Source organism: Drosophila tropicalis, unplaced genomic scaffold (assembly GCF_018151085.1).
Source record: "Drosophila tropicalis isolate 14030-0801.00 unplaced genomic scaffold, ASM1815108v1 contig_593, whole genome shotgun sequence".
NCBI classification, from domain to species: Eukaryota; Metazoa; Arthropoda; class Insecta; order Diptera; family Drosophilidae; genus Drosophila; species Drosophila tropicalis.
Genome location: NW_027173070.1, coordinates 3155044 through 3177991, shown reverse-complemented (window position 1 = coordinate 3177991; position 22948 = coordinate 3155044). Strand labels below are relative to the sequence as shown.

The window sequence follows — 22948 nt, the reverse complement described above, 5'->3', positions numbered from 1 at the left end:
AAACCTAAACCGATATTTTTTGATGAGTTTCTCTTCCCCTTCAAATCGATCGCATCGATTGAGCAATGTCTGCAATTAAATTAGGTGCGTTTCGCAATATATACCCAAGTGTATGTGTGTGTGTGCGTGTCTAGACGGAACATTGGCCAAGCCCAAAAAGAAACCAAGTTTAATCTGTGCAGGACACGCAAACCAAAGCAAAGAAGGTAAAAACTTTTCAAGGTTCTCAAACGATTTTTGAAATCATGCGCCTGAAACATGATAACATACACAAACTCTAAGACCAAAAACAAAAATAAAAAAAAAGGATTGTATACCCAAATAAAAAAACAGAGACTAAGAGAGAACTGGTTTTTGGGTTGGCTTGCATTTCCTGATTATGCCTTAGAGAATTTGTTGACCAAAAACCAAAAAAAAGAGAGAAAAAAAGAATCGTCCGACGATCTTGTCTTGAAAATTTGTCGCTGCGGTTGTTTTTCAAGGTCTCCTTGACAGCAGCTGCTTTTTTTTTGCTTTTTTTTTGTTTTTTAGTCCAGCAGGTACACTTGTCCTGTCTGTACTTTTCTGCTTCTTAGTGTGTCAAATGGTCTGCTGTCTACTGAGGGGTTGTTGCTGCTTCTGCTGCGGTCGACTGTCACCAGAAACGCAAAGGCAAAGCCCAAAAAGCTAAAGGCTATTCCATTGCCCATTGTTTATAGGACTGACGCGTCGAACTCGACGACGACGTCGTCAATGGCACATGTTTGCGATTTAAGCATTTTGGTATATAGTTTGACCTTGATCTTGAAAAACATTTCAGTATATATATTATATATTATATATTATATACATATGTGTAGGCTTATGTGAACGTGCTTAATTTCGGGGGAAGAAAGACCAACACAGAGAAGACAGGAAGAAAAAATAAACAACAACCATAAGAGAAACTGAAACTGAAAAGGGAGTGCAATTTTGCACATATGTTTGCATGCATTTATGTTGCACAAACTCTCAAAAACAAATACAGGGTGTAAAAGGGTGCAAATTGGGTGGATATATCAAGTCATTCGTTAGTCCATAAAGGAGTCTTGAATCCTGTATTCTAAGACTGTGTAGAGTCCCTTTAATAACTAATCTAAACTCACCTACCGAGGCTTCGGGGTTATTAAAAGTTTTCCCTCTTCAAGCTAAGGATGACCTTTCATAACAATCATCACTTGGTATCCTTAAAATGATATATCAAACGTTTTTGATATAGTTCTTTAAGCTCTTTCATGTGCATTCTTATTCATATTTGGTTTTGTTGATTGGAACACCCTGTTTAACCCACTGCGCTTGTAACCCAATTAACTTCCAACTGCAAATTCGAAACGCAAAAGCAGCGCTGAAAAAAACAATATCGAAAACGAAAACGTTGAAAAGTTACCCCGCCATGCAGAAGAAGGGTTCAAAAAATAACAACAACAACAACAAGAAAAAAAAAACGACAAGCGAATTTGAAACCCTGGAGTGAAGAATAAGCGTTACCTAATATACTCTGTGAGAGTGTGCATGTGTGTGTGTGTGTGTTGAATACGTGGAAGCATAAATAGGCCAAATCCAAATGCCATTAGCACACACAAGGAGCAGAAGAACTCAAGAGGTCTCTGCCGATGATGCCACAAAGAGTGGCGGGTTGCAACCTCTCTGTATGTATGTATGTGTGAGAGTGTGTTGTGTGTGTGTGTGTATTGGCGAAGAACCCGCACAATTAATTCCAGAAACCGAGAACCATTCTCGAAAAAAAAATGAATGTGGCACATACGAGTCTTGCCCTTGAAATTCATGTGAAATTTTCGCTTTCAACAATAATAACAACAAGAGTTAAATTATATTATTGATGATGATGAGGATGATGATAATTATGTTTATTAGGGAAACACATGGAGAAAACACAGAGAGAGAGAATCATATAGAGGGGAACAGTAAGCGTGAGTCAGAGAGAGAGAGAGAGAGAGAGAGAGAGAGAGAGAGAGAGAGAGAGAGAGAGAGAGAGAGAGAGAGAGAGAGTAAGCCTGGCCGGGTAAATCTAAATTATTAAGACCCAAACGTGAGGTACGTGCCACAAATGGATTTTACATTGTTGTTTACACTATTCCTAGGGCATGATCCATTCTATTTCAAACAGCCCTTGATGGAGGTCATTGTAGAAAAGTGTGGACAGGTGTACAAACACCCTACACCTATCCCTATTTACCTTTGGGTATTAATTAAGCTTAAGCATCGAATAGAGACAGCAAAAGGATTAAAGTTCCTTAAAGCCAGTTACAAGGCTGTTTTGGGATTTGTTTTTGGCAAAGCAATGAGTCTTAATTAGGGAAATCCGTTTCGAAATGAAAAGCAGTTGAAAAGATAAAGTATCCTTTATGGAAAATGAAATTAACCTCATATCTTTCCCTGAAATTTACTCTTCTTTTCTATAAGTGGACATTTCTGCAGATAAATTTTTGTTTCTCGAGGATTTTTTCTGCTATTTTTCAAATAGAAAACTTTTTCCTTTCTTTTCAAATTGTTTTCATCATCCATTACTTCCTCAAAAGTATTCGGTAAAAAAGTAATGATAACTTTATCGATAATGCTTGTGCAATTTATAAAGTTTTATGAAAATACACACAAATGTGTATAAATATATATGTATGTAGACCTATTTTTTAATTCATTAATCATAATAATACTTTACTCTCAATTATTTGGGTAACAAAACTCAGAGAAATTAACAAAATGTTTCAATCGAGAGATGACTCTTAAATACCCTGTAAGTAATGGGATTCAACTAGTTTCTTGCTTTGTTTTATTGTATTCCAAAGAAGATTTCCTGATTTCATGCAAAAACGTGAGAAATTCTTCTTAATTTTCACCTGATCAACGTTTATCGTAAATCTAAACAAAACAGTGAATTCTAGACAAAAAAAAAATATGATAACGATATATCGTTTATCTCATTTTATCATATCTTTTTAGTGGTTGGAGTTTTATGTTTATCAAATTGAATTGCAACTTTCTTTTAAGTATTGAGATCAAAGGAGATTATCAATTTCGAATCTTCTATGACACCAAAAATACTTCGTTTCCTTAATTATTGAACTTGACTTGACAAAGCTTGACTAAGCTGTGGGTATGGAACCTTTTACTTGGCAATCCTTAAATTTTCAGGGACATTTAGGTAGTAAAAAGAATCTTACATGCTCTGATGAGTAAATATTTTAAAAGTAAAAGGTTAAGAGCCATCAGTAATAGACTCAAAAGTAATTTTTTATTTAAGACTTATTTAAAAGCAAAGCTGAAAATAAAGAATATAAGTAATTAATATTAACTTCAAATTCATTTCTTGCCTTAAGCGCCAAAACTCTTGAAGATGGCTGATACTTGAAAGGATTTCCGTTCAATAGCCTTAAGGCAAACTATAACTAGTTCAAGTTTAAATTAGGAATGATTCATTAGAGAGGTAACTTCCATTCTTGGAATTCCACATTCCATCGTTCAAGGCTCTTGACTTGGGCATTCTGCATAGTTATAGTTCCATCATTCATTATGAGATAACAATATAGCATACATTCTAGAGACTCTTTTGGAATAAATGGATTGTACAGGGTACACTCAATGTGTTTTCTCTCTCTATCTCTCTCTCTCTCTCTCTATCTCAGTCTCTCTTTGTATGCCTCTTTTTGTATTTTTTCGTTCCATCTCACATTAATTGCGTCTGATTCTGATACTTGTGCTGCACATTTGTGGTTCTTGGTTGATATTCCATACATACAAATATAAGTACATATAAATGTTTATATATAATATATTTATACTTATTGCTGTTGCTGTTTGCACTGTGCATTGTTGTTGTTGTTGTTTTTTTCGCACTTGGCCTTGAATTAATACAGCGAACTTTGGCTTTTTTTTTCGCTGCCAGCGTCGGGTTTATCGTACATCTCTGTAAAGCAAGAAAAAAAAACAACAGAGAGAGAAGATAATTAATTTCATGCCACTGTGCTAAAGGAGGAGGTGTGATTGGTGAGGGGGGAGGAGGTGATGATGAGGGAGGCGATAATTACGAGCGCATTTCGCATTTTAGCTGGTTGCATTTTGTCAACGAGCAGACGAACCGAGCCGGGGTAGAGAGAGAGAGAGAGTGTATAGAGGAATTGGGATTCGACTTTCCCCTACCCAAAAAAAAAAAAAACACGCGCGATAATTTCCAAAATGTGCCAACAACAAAGCAACCGTTTTCAAGGTCACATATACAGCCCCACGCCCCAAACACACACAAACTGCAAAAAAAAAAAAAACACACAGACACTAACGATAATTTTCGGGTTTTTATTTGATTCATATATAAGTAAACGTTTATATGAACGTAAATGTTTGTACTTCACCACGTAGTCTCTCTTCTAAAGGTATACCTAAACGCAGATTAGCCAAAATGATAGTACTAGCATTTGCCATAGTAGCAAGGGGGCGTGGCACAGCCTGTTTGAAAGGACGCTTGTGCCTACATACAAAGGTGAACCCAAATAAATTATTAACTATTATTATATATAAAATTTACCATATTTTATTAACAATAAAAAAGGTCTGAACTCAAGGCTTCGGAGCAGATATCTTTTGACAAGCTTGATTTCTATTAAATTGCATTAATTGAAAAAGGATACAAAGTTTAGTTATCCATGAAATAGTCTCTTAAAGATTCAAAGGCTTAATGTACTCACAATTAGATTGTTTTTATTACTTTCTAGTCTCTATAAAAGAACTGAACCGATCACGATGAGAAACATTTATCTTTAATTTGATTATGCCCAAAAACTTACGAATCAATTTCGAAAATGGTTCAAGAGTTTGATTCCATTCCAAGATTATAATGTTATTAAAGAAATATAATGTAAAGTAAAATCATTTCTTTTTCTAACAAATATCAAGTAATATTTTGTTGAGGGTTTTTGACAAGAGCTTTTAAGTATTTCCTGTTTCCAGATATTGATACCCTGTGGAAAAGAATAGAAAGAGTATATAAAAATATTGCTAAAAAGCAGAAAGAAACATCAAAAAATATACTTTTCGTTGATCAGCTATTATATCTAACAATAAGCTCTAATACATCCTATAAGTGAAAGGATATATAGTCTTAAAGTCGAGTGAGATAAATATAGAATATGGAGTGGATCCTATGGATCATAAATATAACCAAGTCTCATCAAAATCGATGACTTGCTTACCTAAGTTTCCACTACCTAAAATGGGGGATAGACTTAAAAAAGACTTTCTAGATGGTGCCAAGGTGCAAATTTCTTAAAAGGCTCTAAAATATATACTCTTAATTCCTATGTAGGGTAAGTGATAAGTCGGTTATCTGTCTAATCACACGGGAAACTTTTTTTCTTTACATTTCTTGTTGATTTTTTTGTTATTGTCTTTTCGAATTTATGTTATGACTAGGAAAGAATTTTGTTGTTTTTGATAAGAAACAAAAATGTTTGTTTGTGCATTTAGTGCCTTTTCCCAGTGCTGTGGCTGTTGTTGTTCGTCTGTTGTCTCTGTATATATGTATATATATATTTTCCACTTGGTTACTCTTACTTTTTTACGAGTTTCGACAATCTGGAAATTGTTGTTTTTATTTTGTTATTCTTAAGTGCATTCGAATTTTCAAATATTTTTGAAAAAGTCATAAATTAGCCATAGAAATATGTGAATTTTTGTTAAATGTTTTTAACAAATTTTTACTTATTCATTTTATATTTTATTGGTCATTCTCTTTTATGTCTGTTTTTTTTTTTCTCCCTCTCTCTGTTGTTCTCTGTGTTTTTAGCACAAAATTTCAATTATATTTATTATTTTTAAATCAGGTCAGAGACCCATTAACACATATGTATGTATATACATGCACTTATATACCCAGTATGGTATTCGATGGGTGGGCAGGTGGTGAGCTGAGGGGGGTGCTTAGCTCAGCGTTTAATTTCATCAGCAGACGTCGTCACCAGATCACTGCTTCTCTCTCTCTTTTTGACTTTTGCTCTTTCTCTTTCTGTCATTCAGTTGATCTGTCAGCTCATAAGCGTCATCAAAATGGCTGCCAAAACAACCAAAAAATTAAAACAAAAAAAAAAAACGGTTTAATCTAAAAATAAATATTAATAATTTTGCATGATACATATTTCACACTTTGGGATTATTCCTATGATACTCAATGACAATGGCAATTAATTAAATTATAGATAAACAATATCAGACTAGGAAATGATTTATGGAATACGTTTTTAAATTTGGCAACAAAATAGTTAACGGGAATTGAAGAACTTTGCCCCCTAAATTAGGCAATAATCTGTATAGACTATAGCATTTAAAAGGGTTTTGCCATGTCCTGTGGTTAGAAAAAGATCCTTAAAGCAAAACATTATTTGCAAAGCTAAAATTTGGGATAAGCAAAGTCTATTGCATACTTCAAGGGGCAAAAGTTTCCCGATTTAACAGCCCAAGATGAATTTTAAAATTCTCAAACTAAATTTATTGAAAAAATTTAATGCATTTTCAAATAATTTAAATGAAATGAGTTTACCATAAAATATTTGAACGTGACTTTGCCTCGATATGAAAAAGTTATTTGTTTTTATTTTCATATTATTTACAATAATTTCCTCCTAGAGTTTGTGTGAGAGAACATTTCCTCGACAAGCTGTCTATCTATTTGGTTATTTGTTTAAACAATTTCATTCGATTTACTTTCCTGTTTTAATTTTTTGTTCTCCTGTTGCTTTCTCTCTGCTCTCTTTCAATGGTATTTGTTTTGCGAGCTGTCTCGTCTTATTTTTCTGTTTTTTTTTTACTTTTTCCTTTCTTTTTTTTACTTTTTGCATTTTGTGTGTGTTTTTTTCTGGTGTACCTACAACATTTCTGCCTTTGTTCTCGTTGTTTGCTTGTGTTTTGTGGCAGTGATTTGAAATGCTTTGTTCTCATTTCACACAGTCAAATATACATACAGATACAGATATATACATATATTCTATATACAAGTACTTATATGGCATGTACATATGCACTTTTTTGTGTGTGTTCTTTTTTTTTTTTGGCAATTTCATTTCAGGTATTATCAGAATTTATTGCGTTTTAGGTTCATTGTTTTCAGCTAAATAATTGTGTTGGCTTTTTTTTGTTGTTGCTTTGTTCCACTTATTAAACATGAATCATGACAACCGACTGCAACTGATATATATTACGTGCAGGTAGATCAAATATTTATATATATGTACATATATATATGTATTTTTCTATATAATAATAGTAATCTGCTGTTGTTTATTCCACTACACTTTCGTTTTCACTTGGCCTGTCGCTTATCTCTCTCTCTCGAGCGAGTGCAACGATTATATAGGAAAAGTTTTGCGCAAATGCTTAGAGAATACCTCGAGCTAAAAAGATTGGGAAAACAGAGGAAAATTAATGTGAGGGCAAGTATTTACTAGATATATTTTTCCCCTTGAATATTGATTGATTTGTTTGATGGCGTTGATGTGGTTGTCTGTGTGTGTGTGTGTAGGTGGTCTTTGCCTATGATTAATAGCTAAAACATTCCAGAAAGGCATTGCACTCCGGCCCACATAAGAAGGGGAGATTCATAGAGAAAGGGAGAGAGAGACTGTCGAAATTCTGATGAGATTGGCATGCAAAAGAATTATTGATAAGGCAAAAGTAAAGACATTCAACAAAAACAAGTTCTATTTGTTTGCTTAACAAATAAAATTTTGTCAAGTTTTATTATAGATTTTACATGTTGAAGTTCATAATGATTTTTAACAGCAATTATTTCAAATTAATGAGTTTTTCAACCTATTTGTGGCTCAAAAATTCATTAAAACTCTTTATTTTTATATTCTTTAAATATTTATTATATTTTTAACACTTAAAATAGCTTAAATTTCATTTTTCAAGCCATTTGAGAATTAGGTAAAGTTCTTAGATCATTCTATATCTGTTTTCAAGAAGCTAACAATATTTCTTATAAAACTGTTTAGTTTTTGTTTAAAATTTGTATCTCTTATACTGATTTAGGTAATTATAATCAATTCTAATATATTAGAATTAGTTTCTTAATCTTTTTAATATATATGTATATTGTTGATTAGAGATAATGTTAGTTTTGATTAGATTGTGGTAAGAATTGATGTTCATCTTAAAAATAAATTATATTAGAAAACAAATTTAAGTTACAAAAAGGTTTTGAGAACATTTCAAACATTATTTAATATTTCCATGGTTTTCACATGAAAAAACCTTAGTCAGTTAGTTTATAAATCTTTTATCCCTTATTTAAAAGGGCCAAGTTGAACTCCTAAACTCAATTTCAATATCTCTTTTTCAATCCTTGGCCTTTCTTTCCATATACATTTCTAAACATTGTTGCCAGCATTGGGCAAGCGAAATCTGAGCTGCTTCTTCTCTTCTGTCGACATTGACGGTTTTGTTGCGTCGCAGACAATGCGGCGTATGCGTAATATGAATCATACGACGCGTGTACGCACAAACAACGCACACAGACACGCACCAATACACACAAAAAGCTGTCTGCAAAAAAGGAAAAACATACATATAAATGTTTGTTGTGTCTGTATGTATTTTCGCACTTGCCATTATGCTGGTGCGTAACAGCAACAACAAAAAATACACAAAGTGCGTGTCGTGTTATCGCTGAAAAAAAAAACTCAATGAACCGCATACAATCAGTGAAAGGCAAAGCAAGTAACCGCCTTTTCTATACCCTTTCTAAAAGATCCATACATATTTTATATTGATATTAAGAGGGGAAAGTATCAAAAATTCATTTATTTAACTATTATTGGAAAAAAGTGAAAGATACATAGCTGAATATACATAAATGTATTTCGATACAGAAGGAAATTAACTTGATACCCGTTCAGTACACAATTGAATCATTATTTTCTTATTGTTAATGTTTTAAACATTTAGATACTTTACTTATAGATCAATAATATATATATGTGTTCTGATTTTTGTCCTTTTATTATTACAAACTATTGATTAGAACTAATATTCCCATCAAATTTGGCATGATAATAAGGCAACAGAAATGCCTAAAACTTTTGATAGGAACAACAACAAATAAATTTGCCATAAATACACTACTATATACTATAATAGTTGTAGTTGTTGCACTGTTCAAGCGATAGTGAGAAAGGGGTAAAAGACAGAGAGAGAAAGAGAGAGAGAAAGAGAGAGATAGAAAAGCGAGAAACACTCACACACAAAAGCAATATGAAAACTATTGCGGTGGGTCAGGGTGAAAGAAAAAAAAAAATGTGTATAAATGCCAAACAAAACGAAATAGAAATCTATGAATAGTTTTTTGTGTGAGTGAATGTGAGGGAGCGACAGACAAACACACACAAAGAGACAGACAGAGCGAGAGAGAGAGAGAGAGAGAGAGAGAGGGGAGAGAGCAATAGGGAGTAGTTCGAGAGACGTCACAACAAGTTTCTCACAATGAATGAAATGAATTTTCGACGTCAACAGCGACGCCAACGACAACAGAGCCAACAACTGATTAAGCAAATAATACATACATACTCTCTGTATGCATAGTCAAGTGTACTATGTAAATACTAATACATGTTCTATCTCCACTTGTAATTAAAGCGAAACAATACAAACGAAATGTTTGTCATAAGTCCCAAAGAAGAAAAAAAGTACTCCCCGGGTAATTTATCATCGAAAAATTGAGCATTCAACAACTATAATTCAATTGCGCCTAGACCTTAATTAGTTTGACCCGAATTGCTAATGCTGCCTACTTACCCGTACTAGTATCCGTAGTATACCCCGAAAATTAGTATTAGATTGCCCACACGCCGGCTGACCTCAATTCTGTTTTGTGTTATTTAGGTTGCTCTCTTTTTTTTTTGCGTAGGTGGCTATCTATTAGGAGTACCCTACATTCTAGATAGATAGGCGAAACGTGCAGCATATTGGGCTCTTGCAGAAGAAGAAGAAGCTTATAGAATTTGGGTGAAGCCCTTAAAAGAGAAAGAAACACCCAACAGGAATAGGAGAAGAAGTCAACTCATTGTCAGTGAAATTTATTAATTCTAGGGTATTCCTAAGTCGGGTTGGTCTTTCATTTGGCAACCTTTATAAGACAGAAAAATGAATTTAGGGAACCAAAAAACAAAATATTTGTCTTTTCTCTTTCTTTTGATTATTTACAGGGTATGATCAAGCCAAGTTGGTCTACAATTTCCTAATATCAATCTACGCACTTTTTCTATTTTTCGTTAGTGTTCTTGGCCAGCCAAGCAAATTGTTAATTGGGCAAGACACTCGCAACTGGCCCGGCTAGCTCAGTCGGTAGAGCATGAGACTCTTAATCTCAGGGTCGTGGGTTCGAGCCCCACGTTGGGCGAAATGTAATTTTTTGTTACATTTTTACTTTTTGTATTCTCAATTCTCATTACAAGATTCTAACAATAAGAGATAAATAGTTTTTTTTTTTGGGAAACCAAAGATTTTTATGAATAGATTATGAAGATAGTAGAAGACGTCACTTGTTGGAATTGTTATTGTGATTTTTACTATCAATTAAGATTAGATAGTTGAGATTGATGTACATTTTATTTGCTTCGAGTTCATTCAAATATTTTAAAATTCTCCAAGCATCAGCTTGGAAATGTTGCTGATCTCGGCGATTTCTTACTATAGGTCTTCTGTTGAGTTTTGTAGATGACTATGGAGTTAAAAGATAAATATCGAAAATATAACTTAAAATTAAGTATAGACTTAAGAAGTTGGGCTTGTTCAGTGTTGAGATCAGATCCGTAGCTCCAGAAGTATGATATAAAACAAAACAAAACTTTTGTTTATATTTACAAGACATCTGACAGCATTGGAAATTCAATTCAATACCTTTTCAAATTAATCTATAACATTTTCAAAAAGTTACAACAAAAAAGATAACTTTCGATCCTGCCAGGAGTCGAACCTGGAATCTTCTGATCCGTAGTCAGACGCGTTATCCATTGCGCCACAGGACCACTTGGTTCACCTCGTGCTCAATCTATTACAACAAATTCTAGGTAGAAAACAAAAAATTTAAATAAAATCAAAAGGCAAAATTTATATCACCAAAAACCAGAATCAAGAGTGCCAAAAAAAAAAAAAAAAAACAATAACTACAACAAAATGAACAACACGTTTTTGCGCTTCAAAAAACACGACAATGACGATGAAATTTGAGGGCGGTGTTTGGGGGGGTGGAAAGGTTGGCGGGCAACGAAAAGGGGGGTTCTGTCAAGGCAAAGGCGCAAGAGGTAGACATCACGTCAATGTATAGCAGCAGCAACAACAACAACAATTTTATACACACTTTTATATATATTTTTTGGCAATACAATGGCAAATTGCCGAAAACGAAAGAAAAAACAACAAAAAACCAAAATGGCCGACGGCTGAAATATTTCGTCTGGCCAAAGGCGAAATGAAGACGTGTGCGAGAGAGGGTGGAAGGGGGAAGAAAGAGATAGAGAGCCACATTTAAATGAAATTAGAATGGAAGTCATGAACATGACTCGCTCGTACTCTCTTCCCCTTGCACGCTCTCTCTTTTCTCTCTCACTCACTCACTCACTCTGTGTTTGTGTTTGCAGTTATCTTAGCATGTTCGTGTGTGTGTGTGTGTGTGTGTCCATCTTTTCGCTTTCGCATGACACAGATATATACATACATAGAGACAGAGGCTTTCGCAGGAGCTAAACCAAAGGGGGATACCTCTGCGTTTGTATACCCCCCGCAGCCTACGCCTCTGTATATAGAATAGCAAATTCTTTGTCACTTGATAACAACTGCGAGGGAGAGGGAAAGAGATAGGAGCAGAGACAACAGCATCAGTCAATCAGCAGCCAGCAACCAGCCTAACCCTGACCCTAATTCTTGTGGTTAACTTCTTGTGAGGATTCTGAGGAATCTGGTTTCTCGTACCTTATCTACCTAATCTTTCCGTTTCCATTGAGAGTGAGAAAAAAAGGTGTCAATGCCACCAAAAAAACTGAACCAAAAATGAATCTCAAATCAAACTAGCAGCACATTGACCCATTTTTTTTTCTTTTCCTTTTCTTTAATGTTTTTGTATGTTTGTTTTTTGGGTCTTTCCTTTTTTTTTTATATGGCCAGCGACCTGCTATGGCATAATTCTTATTTCTATTTTAATGTGACGCACACACATAAAAACACAAACACACACACACATCGAATCAGCTGTTTAGATATTCCAAATGAAATTTTTGCATTTCGTCTTGGTTATTGAACTTTTTCGCACAATCGAAAGAAACAATAAACAAAACCACAGAGAGTTAATAAAGCTACTGCAATTTTATGATGCCATTTGTCAATGTTGATTTATTTGAAATTCAACAGAAGAAATATACACAAATTAAGATAGCTACATACATACAAATAACAAATGAAAATTAAAACTGGTTTCCAACTGAACTTTTTGATGCAAGTAAATTGAATAAATTGTCCATATACATTTTTGTTGTTGTTAAATTACTTTTCAGTACATGAAAAATTCCTAATTTGAAACACTTTGTGTGTGCATAATGTAATCATTGCTGTGTTTTTCCTTCTAGAGGATTCTTAATTATATAAACGGCTTTTCACCTAATGCCAAACATTGTTTAGGGGTGGGGGGTGTATAAGCATAGGTATATGGAATATTTAAAATCTTTGAACTTTTCTCCTTGTAGAAAGTTATTACTATCATTCCAAATCCAGTTTTAACTAATCGAAACCAAATTACTTTTTAAAAACGGTGAAAAATTTGTTTAATTTACTGATATTTATTATTACTAATATGTACATAACTATGGCGATTCGTGTCGTATACGTAATATATGTAAATCTTTCTTCAACACCATCTGACATGAAGTTTCTTAGATAAGAAGACTTTACATTTATCAAATTAACATTGAAGTTTTTAAGTAAGATCTATTGATTAGGAATATTCCAAGAGAGTTTACTTAGCCTAATATACCCTCATTTTCTTTGTCAATAATTAGTCAAATAATTTTGCACTGTTCTGCTATTAAATTAGAAAGCTCAATTGTTTCCTTTCAACTTTTTTCCACCTAACTAAACAATGGTATTTTAATTATTTGCTACAATGTACATACATATTGGTATCTATGTATGTCTATACATACGTTTTTATAAACAAACATCATTCTTTTAATGAGGGCATTATCTCAAGGTCGCCCTGAAATCCACCCACATTTCACTTTCGCACTTTCGCTTTTTTTTTCATTTTCTCTATCAATTGTGTGTGAGTAGGTTTTTTTTGGCGAATAACCTTGATAAACTATTTTTATCAGTCAAACCGAGAGAACCAGAATGGGGCCAATGGCAGAGAGAGCGACGACGAAAAAAAAAAGTATTTTGTTTGGGGTTAGTGTGCCAATTAACGATTAGATTACTTCTATATACAAATATATATACATATGTACATACGTATATTCTATGTGGGTTAATGGCATTCGAATTTCAGTGAAATTGTTTTCTAAGATCATCTTATTTATCTGCGTTGGTGTTGGTGTTGAATGGTAAACAAATTATCTATGCAAATGTCATGCCAAAGTGTAAAGTGCGTAGTAATAACGCCTGAAGGGGGGGATTTCCCTGCCGAGTGGGAGGACATGAGAGTAGGAGAGGTTGAACTTAGGGTTGGGGTTGGTATTGGGGGTGTGGCTAGGTTGGTTTCGGTATCTAAATATAATATTGGTTTTGCATACAATTGATATTTATTTGCGTAGTAATTGCTTGGTCTTTCTGAGTAAACTGCGTCATGTCTGCGCTCCTAAAGGTATGCAATTGTTTATGTAACCACACATTACAGGCTAAAACAATTAAAAATTGTGGTCAGTTGTTGTCCTTGATGACGTTAGTTTCAAAATACAATTCCAATTACCACAAAGGAAAACTATATTAAGATTGGCACTAAGAGAAGACTAAAAGGTAAAATTGACGTATTTTTACTTGAGAAAGCTAAAATTAGTATCAAGATTATCGTGTTTAAAGTTCGGAATATAAGTCTAAATGAATTTTCTTATTTAATCTAAATAATAAGAAAAATATCTAAAAAAAAAACCGATTTACATCTTTTTATATCTATTTTTATCAGCATTTATATTATATATGTATATAGATAAATTCTGAATCATTTCAAATATTCAACAGGTGTTCATCACCATATGCCCGGCTAGCTCAGTCGGTAGAGCATGAGACTCTTAATCTCAGGGTCGTGGGTTCGAGCCCCACGTTGGGCGCACATTACTTTTTTTTTACAGCATTATTTGGAATAAAGACAATTGATACAAAAGTTCTTCGAATATTTTAAACACTTTTTGAGATCTCTGTATTCCGATATTGACTTCGATTAACAAAAAGTATTTCTTATCTTATTCCACCAACTAAAACGAAAAGACTTGAAACCAAATAATTTTGTATGGAATTGTAAATGGGAACAGTCCCAATACACTTCAATCTGAAATCTAAGGGTTAAGCTTTTTTGCCCAAAACTTTCAACTAATTGTTGACTTAGTTGTCTCATCTTATTATATATTCATTGACATTTCTATAACAAATTAGCCTTAAAGTAAAGCCATCAACACATATCTCCTGAAAACGGAAACGTCAACTGACGAAAGAAAAAACCCGAAAAAAACGTCAATGCAAATATCGAAATGGCTAAACAAAAAAGCCGGCACAAAAAATAAACTCAATTTCAAAATCATTTCTATTTATTGTTTGAACATCTGGTGACAACGATTTTTGTTTTTTTTTTTGTCAGGAAACGAAACATATGCAAAAATGTCAGAAAAGTAAACGATTTGAAATGAGAGTGAGAGGATGAGGAAGATGGAGACGACAATGACTCTATGGACGATGACGATTGGCGATGACGATTACTTATAGCGGAATGGTTGACTTATCAAGCGATTTCTCTGCTCTTTCTTCTTGTTCTGCTCTTTGGTTGGGGTCACTGACAGTTATCGTTGCAATTTTGTAATCAGTTGCCGGCTCAAGGTTAAAGAAAAAACACATTCACTCACTCTCACACACACACTGGGACAAAATATGCAAGTCTGGCCACTCTCCTCCCCCCTCGTTTTCCTCACACAATCACTCAGTCACCCAGTCAGTCAGTCGCTCATTTATTGATAAATGTCATTATACTATATACACACTTTCAATTCATTTTCAACTGTATTTTGTTCATTATTATTCTTATTTTTTTATTTTGTGGGTCATTTGCCTGCGTGCCAAGTCATTTTTGTTGATTTAGATTTATTGTCATTTAAATGCAATTTCATTTTTGTCATTTTTTCATATTTACTGGATCAGTTTTTCGTATTTTTGTGCAAAAGTGGAAAGGAGATTCACACTCAATCGATTTTTGTAAGAGGCTGACACGTTTTGAGATCTGAAGACTCACTAGACGAGTTTTCGTTGATTTCTTTGCGCTTGTTTTTAATTTCAATATTTTAAATGTCAATTTACTGAAAGAGTTCAAATCAGTTAATGAGTTTCAGCATTGAATTTCGATTCAGATTTTGAGCTTTGAAATTGAAAAAAGTACCAATAAAATGTCCAATTAACTGATTTACGTTCTGATCTGCGTCAGCAATTGGCTAATTTGGTTATTATATGAAATTCTGGGAATTTCTGAAGGCTTAGTGAATTAGTCGTCTAAATAATGAATTTACTTAGAAAAGTAATTGAGAAATACTACGATTTTTCCGCCATACAAGCCCCTATTGAACGAGACAAAACGTTGCCACCTCTAGCTGAGGGATGGTCACACTTTAATGTAGTGTTGGTTAAACTTTTTTAGTCCTTAAGAGATTCTCTTAAACACATATTTTTGATCTTCCTAAACGAATTGATTTTGACACAATGGATTAGTGTTGGTTAACAGAACCTGTTTTCAGTGTTGATTAACACAGATCCTAGCCCTTAAATCTTGTAATCAATTGCGTACATTTTGTGGTTAAATTTAATGATATAATTTACATAAAAACTAATAAATTTTTTTCTTGATTTTTGTTTTGTCTTTTTCACTGAAACATTTTTTTTTCCATTTATTTGATTTTGGAACACTTTAAACTCAACGAGCAATAAACTCTTCTAAATTAATCCTGTAAATGGAAATAAATTAAAATCAAATGATAAAGTGAAGGAGAGGCAAAGAAATATCTCACCCTGCAACTTTGCCAATTGTTCGGTGGTCATAACAATAGGCATATTCTTCTCGGATCCTGTGTTTACAATCAAATTGGGATCGGCAATGGGACCCATATAACATTTACGCATCTTAAGGTATTGTACCCAGACGTTTAGATTCTCCAAATTCTCCTGACCGCCAGCAGGACGTTGCAGATCCTGTTGCTGCTGTTGGTCCTGTAAACTCAAATCGATGTGTCCCTCATTAACAAAAACCTGCCTAGTTAGATGAATATGACGATTGGTTATATAGATATTATTCGCTGCTGCCTGTTGCTTTTGCTGCTGATCCTGCAAAACGTTTCGCATGAAATTCTGACTGATCAACTGGATATTGCAATCGCGTAGCTCGTGCATCATGTGCTCCAGATCTTTATTCCTAACACGTAACTCTTCCAGCTCGTCGTTCATTTGGTTCTTATCTGTCTCATACAGTTGCATGGTCTGTTCCCATTCCTCATTGATGGTTCGCACATCATGACGGCGTTGTTTCGATAGCATGCGATCACTTAAATATCTCTCGGATAGTTCAGTTATTTTCGAGAAGGCGAAAATGCAGACGAATATCAACATGAAATTGAAATAGACATCGAATGGACTACTAGCATAGCAGGTGGCGTCCGTTGCTTCCGATTCCTCCATCGAGGTACCATAATAGTCATCATTTAGTAGTAGCTGCCTATCTAGAGTTAAATTGAAATTGAAATTGTCCATATTAGTAGTTTTCTGGTTTAAAATATATGTGTGTTTCTATGTGAGGAGAATTGGAATGAGTTATATTTGAATATTGAATTTGGACTAGCTAAAGTCAGCCTTCTATGTTTCCAAGTTCTACAACTTACTCCACAATAAATTATTTGAGCTCTTGATACCCATATAATTCAATATCAGACAAAAGCATAAAGATAGCACTATGGCAATGGTCCAATCTATTATATAGTCCTTAATTTGATTCATAATTAGAAATAAATGTCTTTTTTATTGATTGAATTTTGGTGTGAATTTAAAATTTTGTCTGTTATAATAATTAAAAAGTAGATTTGTATTTCAAAGGGCACTGGAATTAGGTTTAAGAGACTATAAAATTTTTTGGTGTAAAGATGTATGGAGGCTTTTAGTATGGAGACTTCGGGGGACGTCTAGTATGAAGAATTCTGATCCGGAGACTTCTAGTATGCAGACCTTTAATTATAAACCAAGCCTACACGACTACTTACAGTGCATGTGAGACGGCAGCGCTGCGGCAGAGAGCTAGGCCCCAGTCCTATTTCAAAGGGCACTGTGATTAGGTTTTAGAGACTATAGAGACTGAGGATTTCTAATATGAAATCTTCTGATATGGAGGCTTCTTAAAGGGAGATATTTCGTGTAGAGACTTATAAATAATTATGCATTCTCTTATTTGAACACTTTAAGTTCACCTTTTAATAGCTTGAAAACGTTTGCGCCATATTCTTCCGATTTCAAAACTTCTAATTTAGCTTAGTTGAAAATTGTATGCTTTAAGGTATTCTTTTGGAGTTCTATTAAGATAAGTCTATAAGTCTATACTTAAACAGATACTTTATTGTATTTAATAAAAGTTTTTGTAAAATTAAGTTAAAGTTGTGGACCCGTTGTGAATAAAAGAAGGGACAAATTGAGAGACTTTTTTCAAAGGACATTGAATACATTCAAGTTATTGAACCTTTTTTTTTAATGGATATCTCAATTTGGCGGCCTTGTTACTTACATTGACTACTTGAACTTGAAGGTTTTATTTAAGCAGCAAACCCTCCTTCAATGTCCACTTTCTAAATATTAATAAAGTAAATCAACAATATTAGCATTTACTGATGGAAATGAATCACACTATATATATATGTCTGTACGATGGTTGTGTGCATTTTTATTTACCCACAACAACAATCCACCTAAAACGATTTCGATGCCGAACTTAGGCCCCGCAGATGTCGCCTTTTGCACTCTACAAATAAAACACTCGTGTGCGTTGTATTATTATTATTTTTTTATGCGTTTCCAGCCAGTTCAATGAACGACTCGTCGCAGTGTTGTTACTCATTTTGGCTTTTATATACCGCAAGTTTTTACCTAATTAAATCAACAAGAGAAAACAGTGGAGAAAAAACCACAAAAGGCCCCTCTAATTTTGACGGGTTTTTATTCCACTGAGGAGGGAGGGAAAGGGAACTCAGACAACCAACATATTCTCGGGTGTTGTATCTAAAACAACAAATTGCTAATAAAATCAAATGCAATTATTAAGCCACGCATAAAATAAACAGAAAAATTTATCATAATTTCATATACAGAGCGCACTTAATAAAATTATCCACAACAAAGGGAAACCGCTAGAGTCGAGTCCTTCGTGTTGAGGGGGGAGGGATGAGACCACGAAAAAGTGTCTGACAGCCGTCTGGCTTGACTTATTACAATTTCTGATTAACACGAAACGCGAATAACGAAACTTTTTCTCCTCCTCCCTCCCTCTCTCTCTCTGATTCTCTTTTGCATAAAAATGGAAGTCTAATTGGGTCGGGACATGACGCGACCCCCTAACAAAATACTACACACCAAAAAATTTATACAATAGAGGGGGCGAGACTCCTCACAAGTCACAGACAGGCTGGAGAGAGGGTCAGAGGGTAGGCAGGGAGCAATCGAGGTATCCGAGTGCAAATTGAGTATTTGTTATTTAGTGACCCGCAACGGACGGGCGGGGGGAATGGAGAAGTATGTATAGTTAGGTATGTGTCATAATTTATGGTGCACAACACACACATGTCTAAATTAGAGGGGACCCGTATCACACATGGTTCCTCCACATGGAATATAATGCAAATTGCAGTTCTAAAGAGTAGTGGAGACTTGAAAATTAAGCTTGCAGATGAATGATAGATAGAAATTTGAATAGTTTATGTTTTACGATCCAAAAAGTAATACAAAAAGACTTGAAAATGTTTATGCACTTTCTAGGAATAGTTGCCTAACTGATAATTGTGCAAAGATCCTGATTCTGTTATCTTTGCTACTTGTGTTACCCTTTGGGTCCCTTGTATTTTCGTTTTCATCTAAAATTTACTTTACAAACAACAAAACGTATATAATTGAATTACTTTTTAAAAGTGTGCTAATTGTAGACTTTTATACCAGCTAATGTTTGGAGAGATTCGTTTTTATTTGAAACCTTTCCATCCATTGATAAGTTCAAGGCAAATTTTTGTGCTTTGTTTGGTATAAAATGGGAATAAAGTTAAATACTGCACTAATTAATTGTTTGACATATGCAAAACAACAATTCGTCAGACTTTACACCTGATTAAATATGTGCAATTTAAAAATAATTTAAACAATTTGTGTGAACTTCTCCACATTCACCTCACTCCTTGCCTCTTTCTTCGCCCCCTCTTTGAGATTATGTGGTTGTGTGTGTGTGTGGCAAGTGCAAGTAGCGCAAGTTCGTCGACTGTTTTCTGTTTTCCTGTTACTTTTTAATCCTTACTGGCTGACAGCCACTTGAGCTCTTAAGAAGATTGGCGCGTGTTTTGGATAGATGTGGGAGCCTCTTCCCTTTCATCCACCCACATAAAGGGCGCATTTCAAGTAAACACTCTAAATGCAAGTGAAGAAAGTAGTTAGTGGAGAGGAGAGAGAGAGAGAGAGAGGGAGAGATAACTTTTGCCCTCAACATTAGATTATGGCGCAACAAGTCTTTCCACGTGGACCTTAACAATCTGATTGCTGATGGATTGTACGGGAAATCAATATAGACGATATCAATGGTTCAGCAAGGCCACGCCCATCTTCATCAACATCAACCACTTGAGAACGGGCGACACGCAGACTCTTGGTTACTTAAAATGCAAACGATGATTTTGTGCCTGTCACTTGGCATTATAATCTCCATAGATATACTTAGCTATACATATATATTGAGGCATTGCGGGAAGCAAAAATTCAAATGCCTCAACACCTCGATATTGTCCCATTATGTATGAAATAATGTCACGCAAGTCATCATAAATAATAAATTGCATATGTTGTAGGTGCCAGCCCCTTCCCCTACATAAATATATAAAAATAAATCTAAATCATTATCAACATCAATGTCTGGACGCCAAACGAGATGGCTGTTTGGGTCTGTTTCGTGTGAGTTTGAGTGTTTTGTGGTGGCTCAAGAAATCCGACCGACATCAGTAAATTATTTTAATCAAATTCCAGACAGAAGCATTGTCGCCTTTTGTGACAGAGTTAATACAATAGGTGGATGGGAGTGCTGCTGGTAGGGGGTATATTGGAGCGTCTTACTATTAAAAACGTGCGGAGCAGTTCATGTGGAAGGTCTGCGACGAGATGAAGATTGATTACCCATTCATATGCTTGCAATTTGTATGTCGTATGCTTATAAATTTCATATCGAGGCATTTTGCCTTTGGAGATATGCAGCCACACTTTTTAACATAATAAACTGCAAACTATTACTTATTGATTGACATTGATTTAGTTTTGGCTTAGGTTGGGTTTCTTATGCATGTGAAAGCAGACTATAAAGTCCTATCATTAGAAAGCAGGTAGATCAATTTTTTGGTATTTCTGCTCAAAAATATGCAGCCACACTATTCGTTTACACTACGCCCCTGCTTAGAGCATAGCATGTTTTATGCCTGATGCATGTATTTTAGTCTGATGTTTGCTTTGACTACTTTTTGCCTTTTGCGCTTTTTGTAGACAGCTCGTCAAGTGTCGCCCGCTTGAGTGTCGCAATTTTCAATTTCAATTTGCATTTTCGCATTTAAGTTTATGTGTTGAACGTTTGACACGAGAAACGTGCACAAATAATAAAGTTATCGGACAGAGAAAAGAATTATGCAAAACTTCTACAATGACTAGAATTTGCAATTTTCTGGCGGACATTATTGAGGAAACTCAGTTTGATTAGATCCAAGAGCCAAGAACCACAAAGACCTCTCAGCAATAGTCTTACGTGTACGTATAGTGGGTTGTGCGTTGAAAATTCAAGAAACTAGAGTCACCTAACTTGGACTTTACAGGCTTTTTGCTATTTGTTTACATATGTATCGAGTCATTTGCACGCATAATGGGCGTGAAATATGACATTTTCAAGGCTTTTCCGGGCTCAATGCGACGATGTAAACAACAAAAGGTCTGGGGCACAAAAATGTGTTAAAACTAGGTGAGCAGTATTGAGTGTTGTTGCTAATTTACTGAATGAAAAATCCGGTATGAATATTGTTTTGCTTACGTTTCGTTGACCTTCAAATATGTTTGAATTCAATTTCCATTAATTAATACTTATTTTTCTTCTTTTTCAGGTGAGCTTCAAGCGCAATAAGAAACAAGAACATTTTTTTTCGGCTCATTTTCCTTGTCTATGTTTGTTTTTGTTAAATCGGGTAAATATGATCAATGTGTATACATACATATATAAAAATTCTCAATCAACCAACCAAACACTGTGCTTATTTGTATCCCCCTTTTTCACCATTTCAAATGCATTCAATAAAAAGTCATACAAAATAAATTGTGCTGATAAAAAGCAATTGAAATTGTCAATAAGAAAGAAAAAGTAACGAAACCAAACTGAACTGAAGTGAAGTGAACAGAAGCCAACTTGAAAATTTATTATTAAAGTGAATACACACCAAAATGCACGCACATAAAAAAATACCCATTAAATAACAAATAAAAGCCGGTCAATTGAGCCAAGACCCTACCCCCTTCTACGACAAGCGATCTCCTCGACCTCTACTCCTCTCTATGTCTATGAGGCTGAAAGTGCGATAAGAAATGTGCATTTTAGACATTGACAAAGACCGATATATCAAGTGACATGCACGTATAGTTTATCTATATAAAATATTAATAAATTTACATTTTTTCAAAGCCATCAAAGGAATGGAAAGTTTGAAGGATTAGCAATAAATGTGCACACAATTCATTATTAACATTCTAGTTTAGTAAGGAATAACTAATAATTGTAAATGAAAATGAACTAAATAATGGGCATTTGTTATTTCACTTTTTTGTGATAAGGAATAGTTTTACATTAATTGTAAGATAAATTTACAAACTTGATTTAAAAATTTTGACGTTTGCCAACTAAATATAAGATAAGCAACTAAATTTAAATGCTTTTGCAGTCCCAGTTAAAGATGTCTGTAAAAGTGCAACAAAAAGAATATCTTTACAATGTTAGACATGGCCATTATGTGTTTGAAATAAGCAGCCAGACTAATTTATTATTATTATTTGCAACAAACTATTTGACAGTAATTATTTTAAACAAGTAGAATAAGTCGGACCTTTCGATTGCACAAATATGCAGTCATACTTCTTATTCACCTAACTTTAGTCCATCATTTAAATAATTCAAAACCTTATTTATATACGTTGCCTCTATTTGAAATCGAGCTGAAATTTTTGAGATTTTGTCCATGCGAATATGCAGCCACACTTTTCTTTAAGCAGCCATTAAAGTTGCAATGTTCCACTGTGCCTACTCACCACCCAAGTGTTTACTCTACTTCTATATACAATGTACAGCCATACGTATATATGTACATACATAGATAATACTCCATCTCTCTTTATACATATATATTTCTCCAATTCCCCATTCATGGCAGCCGCGCGCGCT

At 34.3% G+C, this 22948-nt stretch overlaps 2 protein-coding genes and 3 non-coding genes across 5 annotated transcripts in view; 3 read left to right on the top strand and 2 right to left on the bottom strand.

Moving 5' to 3' along the window:
- EcR (Ecdysone receptor) overlaps positions 1-22948 on the top strand; it is a 93616-nt gene that overhangs the window by 8682 nt on the left and 61986 nt on the right.
- On the top strand, positions 10348-10420 carry TRNAK-CUU (transfer RNA lysine (anticodon CUU)). The gene has a single exon. It is a non-coding gene; the product is annotated as a tRNA-Lys (tRNA).
- TRNAR-ACG (transfer RNA arginine (anticodon ACG)) lies at positions 10976-11048 on the bottom strand. Its single transcript has one exon. It is a non-coding gene; the product is annotated as a tRNA-Arg (tRNA).
- TRNAK-CUU (transfer RNA lysine (anticodon CUU)) lies at positions 14261-14333 on the top strand. Its single transcript has one exon. It is a non-coding gene; the product is annotated as a tRNA-Lys (tRNA).
- LOC137577684 (uncharacterized) lies at positions 16046-17296 on the bottom strand. The gene is made up of 3 exons (XM_068291221.1): positions 17133-17296; positions 16269-16973; positions 16046-16205 (listed from the first exon to the last, which is right to left on the bottom strand). The coding sequence occupies exons 1-3, from the start codon at positions 17245-17247 to the stop codon at positions 16195-16197; spliced, it is 831 nt and encodes a 276-aa protein (XP_068147322.1). The 5' UTR covers positions 17248-17296; the 3' UTR covers positions 16046-16194.